The sequence below is a fragment of the Carlito syrichta genome, unplaced genomic scaffold (assembly GCF_000164805.1).
Source record: "Carlito syrichta isolate Samal-C Ts95f unplaced genomic scaffold, Tarsius_syrichta-2.0.1 Scaffold304574, whole genome shotgun sequence".
NCBI lineage: Eukaryota > Metazoa > Chordata > Mammalia > Primates > Tarsiidae > Carlito > Carlito syrichta.
In genome coordinates, this window is record NW_007248670.1 from 1,201,785 (window position 1) to 1,215,455 (window position 13,671).

General features: G+C 51.8%; 1 protein-coding gene across 4 annotated transcripts in view; it reads left to right on the top strand.

Annotated features, from left to right (window-relative positions):
• The window catches only part of EFR3B (EFR3 homolog B), a 56,292-nt gene that overhangs the window by 35,007 nt on the left and 7,614 nt on the right, over positions 1–13,671 (top strand). For 2 of the 4 annotated variants that reach the window (XM_008060285.2, XM_008060286.1), the window contains 11 exons: positions 395–530; positions 802–963; positions 1,857–1,968; positions 2,317–2,368; positions 4,785–4,957; positions 5,476–5,551; positions 6,011–6,172; positions 7,387–7,518; positions 9,528–9,595; positions 10,512–10,639; positions 11,439–11,530. In XM_008060285.2, coding sequence (XP_008058476.1) covers positions 395–530; positions 802–963; positions 1,857–1,968; positions 2,317–2,368; positions 4,785–4,957; positions 5,476–5,551; positions 6,011–6,172; positions 7,387–7,518; positions 9,528–9,595; positions 10,512–10,639; positions 11,439–11,530 — 1,293 coding nt within the window. The remainder of the gene's footprint in view (positions 1–394; positions 531–801; positions 964–1,856; positions 1,969–2,316; positions 2,369–4,784; positions 4,958–5,475; positions 5,552–6,010; positions 6,173–7,386; positions 7,519–9,527; positions 9,596–10,511; positions 10,640–11,438; positions 11,531–13,671) is intronic. The other 2 variants (XM_021713502.1, XM_021713503.1) reach the window with 2 other exon arrangements.

Here is a 13,671-nt window from a genome sequence, read left to right on the forward strand (position 1 = left end):
GTGGCTTTTGCCAGTGAGACCTGAGGCCAGGGAAAAACCAAAAGGAAGACTGTTTCAAAATTGACTCTTGACCCATTTTGAAGTAAAGGGGACCAGGAAAATGTGGAAACCCGGGTCTTCCCTGGGATTTGGCTCTCTGTGTGATCCAGGCTGGAGGGCTCCAGAATAGGGCAGGGGATCTCGTGCCACCCGCAGGGCCCCCTGGGTTTTGGCTCTCTGTGTGACCCAGGTGGGAGGGCTCCACAACAGGGCAGGGGGTGTCGTGCCACCCGCAGGGCCCACTGGCTTGGGATGTGGCTTCAGTGAGCCCAGCCTCTGGGTCCCGGTGGAGGGCTGGCCAGCCAAGGCCACGTGGGTTTGCAGTTTGGGGCCCAGCACGTCTTCCTCCCCGCAGCCGCAGCACTCCCACCTGGTTATCCAGCAGCTCCTGAGCCACCTGGACGCCAACAGCCGCAGCGCCGCGACTGTGCGCGCCGGCATCGTGGAGGTTTTGTCGGAAGCTGCAGTCATCGCCGCCACCGGCTCAGTGGGTAAGGGGAGCCCCCGAGCGAGGGGGCGAGGGAGCGAGGGCCGGGAACCCCGACGGACAAATAACGCCCTTGCGGAGGCTGCGTCCTCTTCCAGAGAAAGGCCAGGAGCAAGAGGGAGGTGTCAGAGCCCGTCCTCCTCTAGAGAAGTCGGCGGGGAGCTGGGGCAGGGGAAACCCTGGGCTGGAAGTGGGCCGGGCTTGCCCTGTATCGCAGCGCAGGGCAAGAGGGATGCCAGCTCTGGATGTCGGGTCCCCCATCCCGCTGCGCTCAGGGCCCACGGTGCTGGAGATGTTCAACACGCTGCTGAGGCAGCTGCGGCTCAGCATCGACTACGCCTTGACGGGGAGCTACGACGGGGCCGCCAGCCTCGGCACCAAGATCATCAAGGAGCACGAGGAGCGCATGTTCCAGGAGGCGGTCATCAAGACCATCGGTGAGCCGGACGGAGGGGCGTGGCCCCGGGAGGGGCGTGGCTCCCGGGTGGGCGTGGCTCCCCGGGTGGGCGGAGCGCCCCGGGGCTGCACTGGAGCGGGAGGGGTAGGGCCCCCTGCGTGGGCATCGGTTCAGGACCTTGTAGGATTGTCATGGTATTCACAGACGCGGGAGAAAATGCCCGGCAGGGCCTGAGTGAGAGCACAAAACAATTTAAAAGTTCTCAGCCAGGACTTCAGATCACAGGGGAACCCTTCTTGGGCTCCAGCCCCCCTCAGGTCTCCTAGTGCTTCCAGGTTTGGGCGATTGGAGGGGAAGCGGGGAGGACTAAGGACGGGAAAGAAAGTGAAGAGGAGAGGGAGCAGGCCACGGAGAAAACGTGCGTTGCCCCGGACATGGAGAACTGTAAAGCCACCTCAGCAGCCTGTGAGATCCTGCCTGTCCTAGTTGTGTGAGCTGCCCCTCGGGTGGGAGAGTAGGCAGGACAGGAAAGATGAAGCCATGCTGTCTACGGAGGAATGACTCGCCCAAGGGCACCCAGCAGGGAAGACCGTGACAGCTCCTAGTGGGAACTGGGGTCCCTGCGCTCCTCCCAGGGCCCAGCGTTCTCCACCCCCTTCCCCAGTCGAGGAGCTGGGACCTTAATCACAACCCCCGTTTACTAAGTGAAGGCATGGGAGCCCGAAAGAGACCGCTGGATCCTCAATGCCTCATCTAAGGCCTCCTCCAGAGGCGGAGTGTCCTCGGAGCGGGCCTCTTTCTCGGTCTGAAAGGACCACGCAGAGCAGCAGCCCTCGCGCTCTGCAGGAGTTTGTCCGGCGGAAAGCCGCGCCAGGAGAGGCCCTGGAGGTTCGGCCGCCCGCGGGCCACCCTCTCCGCCGCTTTTCCCCGCAGGCTCCTTTGCCAGCACGCTGCCCACTTACCAGCGCTCCGAAGTGATCCTGTTCATCATGAGCAAGGTCCCGCTGCCTTCCCTGCACCACCCTGTGGAGACCGGGCGGACCGGGTGAGTCCGCCACGCCTCTCCCAGCCTGGGCGCCTCCCGTATCCCCTTCCCGTGGTTCCCGGCTCTCGCTTTTCTCCATCTGCGTTTTCTCGGCTCTGCCCTCTCCTCTCTCTTTTTACTCCCAAATTCCTCAGCCGCCTTTAGTGGGGCTCTTGGATCCCACAAGCTTCTCAGGCTGTCCCACTACTTTGGGGGGAGCCATTAACCCCCAGGTCTGCAAGACACTGTCTTGGTTAATCCAACAAGATAAGCCCCATGGCGAGACTGATTAGGGAAAACTGAGCAGGCAGGTGTGGGCTCTCCGCCCATATCACCATCCTGGTGAGTGTTTGTGTCTCTCCCCTACAGGGAGAACAGGAACCGTCTGACCCAGATTATGCTGCTGAAATCCCTCCTTCAGGTGAGCCTCTTCCTAGCCCCATTCCTGCTCTGCCTCTGCAGGAGGCAGCTCCTTCCAAGGGACTAAAAGAAGGCCACCACATACAGCCATGCATGTTGCATACTGCACACATATGCCCAGCCAAAAGGGTTACTAGGGCTAAAATCCGGCCTGTGTTCCGCTCACCAGCCAGGCTGGGCATCCACAGGGCTGGGCCCTCCAAAGCAGGTGGAACACCTGTTTCTGATTTTCAGAAAGATTCCTGGTGGCTACTGACAGCTGTGTCACTCCAGCATTACCTATCTTGAGATGAAATCTATTGGTTCTTGTCCTTTTTCCTTCCAGATACCCCCCTTTTTCCTATGTCCCCCCATTCTCCCTTGGCACATGTGCCCACCTCAGTCTCCCAGCCCCTATCTTTCCCTTCATCCGTGTTTTACATGCATGTCTTCTTTACATCTTTGCTGCCATCCCCGGAGTCTAGAGCCGTTGCTCTCAAACACCATTCCCATGGCCGACCCGTTAAAAGATGAGGTTCCTATCGGTCTGGGTACAGTCCTCTGTATTGGTTACAAGCTCTCAGGTATTCTTATTACAGCCCTGGCTTAAACACTGGGCATCTCACAGCTAGAGTTGGTCTTAACTCCACCTCTCCTTACCTGTCATCAACTCAACCACAAGAAGAGTTCTCTAGAAAAGCTGTTCTTCATGTGTTGACTCTTATTGGAGAGTAGATATCAATTTCCAGTTGATGTACACCTGCATTTCAAACTTCTCAGACTAAATCGGGAAGTCCCTAGTCCCCTTTTCTTCCCTAGATACCCCCTCTCATCTCTCAGTCTCTGCCTCTGTTCCAGCCATGCCAGTCTGGACAGACCTCCTCACTCCCCCCATGCCTTTCCTTCCCTTCTCTTTGGCCCACACCCTTCCTGGCACTATGCTTTTATCATCAAGCCCTTTTGCTCTAACACTGTCCACATCTGGTTGTCTCCTTGGTTTACATATTCCTGCCCTTTCTCTACTGAGTTTACCCGCATTCATTTGTACCCAGCATCTTATTAAGGTCATAGTTTGAGGCACATTCACACACACACACACACACACACAGAGAGAGAGAGAGAGAGAGAGAGAGAGAGAGAGAGCTCTCCAGTGAACTATCAATACTCCCAGGCTGTGCTGGATCCTCTGTGGCCTTCTGAATCATCAAAGGCATTGTTTTGCAGTGTGGACTTAACAGTAAATATGCTTTGCTGCATTTGGATGCTTTCACAACACCATGTGTAACGAGTCTATTTATGCCAACTGACTGTAGTTAGAAAGGCCCCCTTATTGCTGTGCTAAAAGAAGCATAACAAATGCTGTCTGTGTGCACCCTTTGGTCATTGCCATGTGTGTGAGTTCTGATCCTTCAGCCCAGCTGTAAGTTCTTCCGCTGTCTAGTTCTTTGCAACTGTCATACTTTTAATGAAGCATTGTGCTGGCTGGGTGCAGTAGCTCATGCCTGTAATCCCAGCACTTTGGGAGTCGAAGGTGGGGGGATCACTTGAACCCAGGAGTTCAAGACCAGCTTGTGCAACATAGTGAAACCCCGTCTCTACAAAAACAAATTAAAAATTAGTCAGGCATGGTGGCACACACCTTTAGTCCCAGTTACTTGGGAGGCTGAGGCAGGAATCTCGCTTGAGCCTAGGAATTTTGAGGCTGCATTGAGCTATATGATTGAGCCACTGCACTCTAGCCTTGGCGACAGAGTAAGATCCTGTCTGTGTGTAAATAAATAAATAAATAATAAAATAAAAAGTGACCCAGCACTTTGGGAGTCTGAGGCAGGAGAATTGCTTGAGCCCAGGAGTTTGAGATCAGTCTAGGCAACATAGGAAGACCTCGTCTCTACAAAAAATAAAATAAAATAAAAATATTATCCAGGAGTGGTGGTGCATGCCTATAGTCCCAGCTATTCAAGAGACTGAGGCAGAAGGATCACCTGAGCCCAGGAAGTCAAGGCTGTGGTGAGCAGTAATCATGCCATTGCACTCCAGCCTGGGTGGCAGAGTGAGACCCTGACTAAAAAAAGTAAAAGTGAAGCATTGGGCTCATGGTGGCTCTTCATCAGCTGTCCCTTACTGGCCGAGGTTCAGCTCCCTGGCTTCTACTTCCCTCTAGTGTTCATCCTTTGCTTGTTTTTGGTACACTGTCTGTCCCCATCCATCCATCCACACATCTACTGAGCTCAGCCAAGTAGGTTGTCTGGGTGGAGTGTTCAAAAAAGTTGCCTGTGGCATCCAGGACCTGGACTGGAGGGCAAGGGAGCTGATCGGGAGATGTCTGGAGAGAATGGATACTTTAGACCCAGCTCCTGCTGGCTGCTCCTCCATGTCCTCCCTGCACCTGAGAGGGACACTCTTCCTCAACACACCTGTCCTGGGCTCCCTGGCAGGTATCCACAGGTTTCCAGTGCAGCAACATGATGTCAGCCCTGCCCAGCAACTTCCTAGATCGCCTTCTCTCCACCGCCCTCATGGAGGATGCAGAAATCCGTCTCTTCGTTCTAGAGATTCTCATCAGCTTCATTGATCGTCATGGCAACCGCCACAAGTTCTCTACCATCAGGTGAGCTTGGGGGCGTCTCTCCTCCAGGTGAAGTGTGATGGGGAAGAGGATTCCCAGTAGGGCCCATCTTGCCAGTAGCTTCATATCCAGGTGGAAGGACAATGCAGATATTCAATGAGACCCACCAGGGAGTTGATCACCAGTGTGGACTCTGGGGTCCTGCAAGGGGAGAAGAGAGCAAAGGATACTTGTGCCTGGGGAGGAGGGATGATTTGGGAGATAAAGAGCAGGCATGAAAGATGGTTTTCAGGTGGGAGGAAGAGGAGGAGGGGCATCAGTAGAGACTGAGGGTATAGGGAAGAAATACGAGGAGGAAGCGAATATGAGATCAAGACTTCAGAAAAGAGACAGGAACTTGAGAACTTGAGAGAAAATGGAGAGGGCTAAGAACCAGGGCCAGGGAAGCACCGGCAGGCTTTGGTACCAGCAAATGATGCGGGGCATAAAGCCCAGTGACCCCGCTGAGCTCAAGCTGGCCTCACACAAGGGCTAAGGAGGCCCTTTGTGTCCCTTCCCAGTACCCTTAGTGACATCTCTGTCCTGAAGCTGAAAGTGGACAAGTGCTCTCGGCAGGACACTGTCTTCATGAAGAAGGTAAGTGGGCACGACCTCAAGACACAGTGGACCCTGAGGGGCCAGGCCTAGGGACACAACCTTTCAGTCCCCAAGTCACTGCTGGCCACTGACTGCCCCAAGCTGTCTCCTCCCTCTGTGGCTATGCTTGGTCCAGTCCAGGGGGTCAAGCCCAGGACTATGAGCCAGTCCAGAGCCATCAGCTGTGCTCTTTTTCTAAAGCTGCATTTGGACAGCAGCTTCTGTTGATGTCACTGGAGCCCATTTTCCCCTACACACTTATTTCTGCCTGTGTCCACTTCCGCTAGAGTCTGCTTAAAAGGCATCCCCTCCCTGAGGGTAGAGCTAGGCTACACACAACCATTCATGCCCCCTTCATAGTGGTCTTCTTCCCCATTCTCCTCCTCTTCCTGCCCCGCCCCACCTCTTCCCCTCCCCCACCTCCCCTGTTACCTTCCCCTGCCCTGGCCCCATCCCTAGCACTCCCAGCAGCTCTACAGACACATCTACCTGAGCTGCAAGGAGGAAACGAACATGCAGACACACTACGAGGCACTCTACGGCTTGCTGGCACTCCTCAGCATTGAGCTGGCCAATGAGGAGGTGGTGGTGGACCTCATCCGCCTGGTGCTGGCTGTTCAGGTAGGGCCTGGAGTGAGCAGGATATGGGGACTGAGATCAGGGGAGGCGGCCTGTTTTGGCCAAGCATTGATAAGCACATTGAGTAGCAACTGCTTAGTGATTGTTGGGAAGCCCAGGAATATTCACTCTTGGTTGTCTGTTCCTCCACGAAGACCCCAAACCACAGTCCTCTTTGGGGAGCCCCACAGAATGCTTCATTCCTGGCTTTGGCCCAGCCTCCAGCTAAAAACGGCCCAGGGGATAGGTTAGTCAGAAGCAGCCTCTAGCCCCTAGCATTTCAAGTGTCTTGCAGGGTCTGGGTGAGACTCCAAGGACTCCCAAGAGGGTGTTCATAAGCCCTGAGTGATCCCAAACAAACTTGTTTGCCTAAAAGTCCTCTGGTTCCCAAACTTAGCTACACTTCAGAATTGCCCTGAGCACTTGTTAAGAATATTCCCTGAACTGATGAATCCAAGTCTCCCAAGTCTAGCAGCCTGTCTATTTAATAAGCCTCCTTTGTGATTTGTAGGCAGCGACTGTGGCACTAGATAAGGCTTGAGACTTCCACAGTCTTCCTGGGTGGAAGTGTCCACCCAAGGATGCTGGGAGTCAGGTGGATCCTTCAGACCTCAAAGGCTGGGGCCTCCAGGATCCTGAAGCCAGACAGGCGTCATGTTCCTGAATCATGGCAAGCCTGGGAATTCAGCATGAAGAGTCCTAGGCCACCTGCTTGACAGTGCTAAATCCTGCAGGACCAACCTAGATGCTACAATTTCCTTAATTCTTCTTACCTTCATGAGCTAGAGGTTGGAGCTCCTTTGCACCCCAGTCCCCTGGTGACACCACAGCTTTCTCAACACATGAACCCAGTTGAGCAAGCCAGTCCAATCCTCTAAGAATCAGCTCTAGTGAAGGAGACGGCCTCCCAGCGGTGGGATTCATGGTGAGGTTTGGGCAGGAAAGGTACTAAGGCAGGACCTGAAGAGCAGGAACCTAAGGGCATGGCCTCCACACCAGTGAATACGAAGAGCCTCCTAGCCATGGTCTGCTCTAGGGAACGCCCCCTTCAGCTTTCGTGAGGATGACTTCTGTCTCCCAGAAAGTTACGGGGCAAATGTTGAGAGGGACTTAGTCTAGAAAACCAAGCCATCTCTAAAGAAGATTGGGGTGGAGGGTGTGTGCCCCAGTGTAATTTGTCAATTAAAAACTCCAGAGACCCATCTGTGTCTCCACAGGACGTGGCCCAGGTCAATGAAGAGAACTTGCCCGTGTACAACCGCTGTGCCCTCTACGCTCTGGGCGCCGCCTACCTGAACCTCATCAGCCAGCTCACAACGGTGCCTGCCTTCTGCCAGCACATCCATGAGGTTGGTGTCCTCGTGATCCTGAGAGCTCAGGGGACCTCGGCCTGGGGTTTCCTGGGAACAACTATTCCTTAATTGCAATAGTCCTGAACTTAGTCTTAGGCAGTGAAGGAAGACTTGAGGTAAGAACTAATAATAGTGAGAAGCAACCTTCTGTATAACATGACAGAGCAGGGGTATTGGGCCCGGGGATATTCTATACTCCTTCCTAACTTGCTGTCTGCTCTGCCACTTCCTGCGCCTCTATCCTTCCCCTACTCATGGGAGCACATCTGCACATACCCCTCACATCATGCAGACTGAAGCCACTTAGAGTTTTTGCTATGAAAGCCGGGTGCAGTGGTCCAAGCCTGCAATCCCAGCACTTTGGGTGGTGAAGGCAAGAGGATTGCCTGAGCTCAGGGGTTCCAGACCAGTGTGAGCAACATAGCAAGACCTCATCTCTACGATAAATCAAAAAATTAGCCAAGCATGGTGGCACATGCTTGTGGTTCCAGCTACTTGGAAGGCTGAGGCAGAAAGATCACCTGAACCCAGTAGATCAAGGCTGCAGTGGCCGTAAGCATGCCAATGCACTCCAGCCTGGGTGATAGAATGAGACTCCGACTCAAAAAAAAAAAAAAGAACTCAAATACTGCAAAAGCAGCATGAGTAGAACAGTGAAGTCCACTAGTGATTAAATAAGTGGTTATGAAGATTTTTTCCCCCATATGCTTTATCTATTTCCTTTTGTTGAACTATTTGGCTGGACGCAGTGGCTCATGCCTATAATACCAGCATTCTGGGAGGCTGAGACAGGAGGATGGCTTTAGCCTAAGATTTCAAAACCAGCCTAGGCAACAGAGCAAGACCTGTATCTACAAAATATTTTTTTTAATTAGCAGGGCATGGTGGCACGTGCCTGTAGTCCCAGCTACTCAGGAGGCTGAGGCAGAATATTTGCCTGAGCCCAGGAGGTCAACACTGTAGTGAACCATGATCATGCCACTGTACTCCAGCCTGGGTGACAGAGGTGGGGAGGGAGGGAGGAAGGGAGAGAAGAAGGGGAAATATTTTAAGACAAATCCCAATTATCCTGTCCTTTCCCTCTGCAGATATCAATGTGCATGTATAAAAAGCATGGGCACCTCTCTAGATGATTGTCATGCTGTTAACACAGTAATTCATTTGCCAATAATCTCTTGATTTTATCTGATAGCCAGTCTATAGTCAAATGTCCTCAACTGTTGCACAAAGATGCAAAGACCTTCTAAAGCACACTAAATTATTTATAAGTGGGATGGTACAATGTCTAGGAGGAACTTTAAAATACACAGGCAAAACAACATAAAACAAGAAACCTCAGGTCTCAGCTGGTCTGGGCTAGCTGGGGGGCATAGTGAAGGATGCTGTGCACTGTGTCAGAGACCACCCCAAAAGAGGCAGGACTCTCCCAGCATCTAGGCTGTTAAGGGAGTACAAAAAACTAACCCCCAGACGTCCTCTTCATTGGCAATTGTCGAATTGTTGCCGACTTGCCTCCTGCACACACCTGCATGTCGACCATGCCCCCACTTCTCACCACCTTAGCAGCTTTCACCTTCCTTGACAAAAATTTGCAAAGGAGACTGAGGAAAACTCGATATGTTGCTGTATATCAGGGTGTTTCTGCAGTGCACCTGGGTATTGCAGTACCTAGATTTGGGGCATGGGGTGACCTGTATTCCCTGTTTACATGTTTAAATAGAAAACATAAGGATAATGCCCGGGAGTGAGAAACTGCAGTCTCTTGAAAGTTAAGCTCTCTATATTTGGAGAACACTTAGTGCACATGTGTCACTTGGGCTTCACAGCTGCTCTGAGGGTCACTGTTGGTCTGTTTCTCCCTCAAGAAGCCCAGGTGCACACACTCTGCCAAAGAGGCTGTGGGAGGGTGGGCGCTAGGATGGGTGTAGGGGCCCCTCTTGTTATCTGTCCTACACTCCCTCTCCTTGCTGAACCAGTTCTTAACATTTATTGCTCCCAAATCCCAGGTGATAGAGACCAGGAAGAAAGAGGCTCCATACATGCTCCCTGAGGATGTGTTTGTAGAGAAACCCAGGTGAGGAGTGCACCTGGGACAAGGATCCCTGGATGATCCCTGGAGCATCTGAGCAAGCAGGTGGGCGGTCTGAGGCCAGGAGGGGTCAACACCAAGAAGCTTAGGCTTCTATGGAATCAAGGACAGAAGTGGACCCTGCCTGTGGGTCAGAAGTTCTGGGTAAAGTTTGACACCATCTCAGTACTGTAGTCCACACCTCGAGCATGTGATGCTGAGCTGTGTTGGTGTATGTGATGTAGCCTCTTGGAGCTTTGGCCAGGCTCATGGGAAATGCATCCTGGAGGAGTCATTCCTGACAAGACACTACTGTCAAGCCAAGTAACATTTCCAGACCATAGTTGGTGCTGTGGGGCCAGTATCCCTCCAGCATTAGAGGAACTCAAGAGAAAGATATTTTGAAAAAACTGAATGTCCGACAGTAGGGGGTGACTTTATGAGTGATGGCCCATCCATACCATAAATAAGTAGTAACATTGTTTCAGGAGAACATTTAATATAAAACACTCACTGTATAATAGCTGCATAAAATAAATTACGAGGGCTACTTGTGTATATACATTAAAATGTGTGACTGAGCTAGGCATGGTGGTGCCTATAGTCCCAGCTACTTGGGAGGCTGAGCAGGAAGCAGGAAGGTCACTTGAGCCCAGAAGTTCAAGGCTGTAGTGAGCTATGATCGCACCACTGCACTCCAGCCTGGGTGACACAGCAAGATCCCATCTCTTAAATGATGGTTACATGTAAGAATGTATTGCACCATGTGAATGGTGGTTGTCTCTGGGCATGGGACTGCGGGTGGTTTTCTTTTTCCCTTTGCTTCTCTGTGAACATGTTTCTTCTATATTAAGGAAAGTCACCTGGAAGTCATTCTAGACCCCTACAGTTCTAACATGCCTCCTTCCTCCTTGGCTTCCAGGCTGTCTGCAAACCTTGATGGAGTGGTGATTGAGTTCCTCTTCCGCCAGAGCAAGATCAGTGAAGTCCTGGGGGGCAGTGGCTACAATTCAGACAGGCTCTGCCTGCCCTACATCCCTCAGCTGACAGGTATGATCTCTGTGCAAGGACTCCCAAGCCTGCCTCTGTCCTTCCTTGGCCAGAGAAGGGCCTGAGTATAAGGAACGTGTGGGCCTTTCAGTCACCTGCCATGGCACCTTGGGTGTCACAAGAGCGGGAAGACACATGGAAGTTTATGGTAAGGGCCTGTTGATTTCCCTACCTCTTCTCCTGAGTGTGGGATCTTTGGAGTGACTGGCCCGTGAGAAAGCCTGACCTGTGGATGGGAGAGGCACCACTGTGCCGGATAGAGCATGCCTGGGCAACAGGACCAAGAGAGCCAGTTTGAGGCCCCTGCGTGACTTACGGCCTGAGGAATCTTAGACAAGTCCCTTGGCACCCTGAGTTTCGGTTTCCTTGACTGTAAAATAGTGACAATAACAATACCTGCCTTAGAGGGTTAGTGTGAGAGGTCGATGGAATAACCTGTGCCTGTATTAATGCAGATGTACTTGGTAAACACTGTACAAATGGCAGCTACTGGTGCTCTTGGCAGGTGATGCTTTCACAAGTTGAGATATACATTCTGGTCATAAGCAACTTCTTTGTGCTCATGGATGATTGCAAAATCTTAGCCCTAAAGAGCAAAACTGAACACCCTAGGATGGGTGGAGAAGGCCCACAGCAACTGGAACCTTTTGTAAACCCCAGGTGGGGCCCAAGTGCCCTGAGATTTAAAGGGCTGTGGACTGAGCAGGAGCAGAGGGTTTGGTAGGTTGGACTAGTGGCTCAGTCATTCCTGGCTCTCCGAGGGCTGGGAGCTCTAGCCTCTGCGCTGCTTCTTCCCCAGATGAGGATCGCTTATCCAAGAGGAGGAGCATTGGGGAGACCATCTCCCTGCAGGTGGAGGTGGAATCGAGGAATAGCCCAGAGAAGGAGGAGGTGAGTGTCCTCGCCACCATCCCAGTCAGCTCCACCTCCTGTGAGTTAGAGGCTCAACTCCAGGCTCCCTCATCGGCACAGTGTGCTTAAGTCTGCATGGAAAGCAAGCTTCTCACATAAACCCATGTTCTTACTGACTCCCACCATGTACATCTTAGATACCCCCGCCTAGAAAAGTGATTAGTGTCTACTACTCCTGTGAGGATGTCATCAAATCACTCTTGAAGGCTTGCTGGTTATTATTCCCCCTCACACGGGGCAGGTGTGCTCCATGTTGGAAATTTGAAGGTTTCACAGGAGAGATGGGGCTCTGAACTGTTTCCTAGTGTTTGTTCCAAATGTATGGATAAAGATCCTTTCTAAAAAAAAATGTTAGGTCACAGCAAAATTGAGAGGAAGATACAGAGATCTCCCATATACCGTCTGCCCTCCACATGCATGGCCTCCCCATATCAACATCCCCCAGGGAGTGGTGCATTCCTTACAATCAATGAACCTACATGGACACAACGCTATTACCCAAAGTCCACAGTTTACATTAGCATTCACTCTGGATGTTGTACATTCTGTGGGTTTGGACAATGTATAATATCCTGTATCCACCATTGTATTTCATACAGAGCATTTTCACTGCCCTAAAAATCCTCTGTGCTCCACCTAGGTATACCCTTGACAGCCAAGATTCTTCTTTAATGAGGGAGCTGCAGCATTGCCTTAAATCATCATCTCTTGAGGACCATGAACGTCTAATTTCTTCGAATTAACATGTGATGCCTCCCTTGCCATTATTTCATTTCTTCTTACCTCAGCAAATAGAGCAGATATACCCGTGAGCAAGGGAGACTAAGAAATCATAGTGGAAATATCAAATTTACTCCCCCAAATGAGAAAGAAATGGGGGCTGGAGGGGTGAGAAAAAGGAGACATGAGGGAGCTGAAGTCACAGATGCATTATACCTTTTTTTGGTTTTTTTGAACACTGGCTGCTCCAGTGAAGAGAATTGGCAGGCATGGGGAAAAGCCTCGCAAGAAATAAGGAAGACACGCATGTGTGAGACTGGGACTGGAAGGCTTGTGTGGTCCTTGGGCTCCAACAGGCTGGCATTCCCAAGTTTCTATACCCATTAAGGCTGGTGTAGACGTGGAGGAGAGCTTTGACACTGAGCCTGTCCCCAGATGTGAGCAGAGCAGGGAAAAGTCTTTAGGGGTCAGGACCAAACCTCCCTCTAACCGTGCCCTTGGATCACTTCACTCACTGGAACAGGCCTGTTCCAGGCTTATCCAGAACATTCCCACAGAAGGAAGAAAGCCCTGACTTGGGCTGAGTGAACAAGCAAAATGAGAAAGTTAAGCCAGTGTCCTCCACAACCCATCTGACCCAACTCACTGGGAGCCTCCAGTGCGTAAGGCTTCCCAGGTTGGAGACTGTTGTCTCCCCGCAGTGGTGAGCCTCCCCTCTAAGAGGTGAGAGACCCTCAGGAACTGAGGAGTAAAATGAAGCAGGAGAAGAAGGAAAAATGCTTACCTGGCTACAGAGCCACTTCCTCTAATGGCCTCCTTGGCCGCCAATATCAGTTTCTTGCCCACTTCAGGTGTCAGCCCAGAGGTGACTGGGTAGCAAAGCAGAGGCACGGGGGCCTCCGTTCCATGCCCTTCTGCCATGCTACACTTCTTTCCACCCTCAGCTGTCATGTACTGGTCCAGAATCCTATGGTGGCTCCCTATGGCCTTAAATGCCAAGCTCGCTGCAGGTGATGAATAAATTCCAATTCTGGTGCCTGGATTTGGAGCCATTTATAGTCTGGGCAGCTTGCTGGCCTACATCCATGGTCTCACCCCAGTAGCTTTGCTCTCAGTCTCTTCTGTGCTGTGCCCAGTCATCTGTGCATCTTTGCCAGTGCAGGATGCTACATCAAAACAACCCTTCCTCGCCACGTGGGTGCACCTTTGCCCCTGAAAACTTTAGTTCTTAGGCTCCTGTTCTTCAGTGCCTGGCTCCCATTCTGTTTCCTCCATAAACTTATCCTTACCTGTTCTTGTCCAGTGAGCATCTTTTTCTCTGACTGTCACCACCGCACAGTTCTTAGCACTTTGCAGGTGAATGTCTGATGTTGACCGATGCTGACAGTGGATGGGTGGGG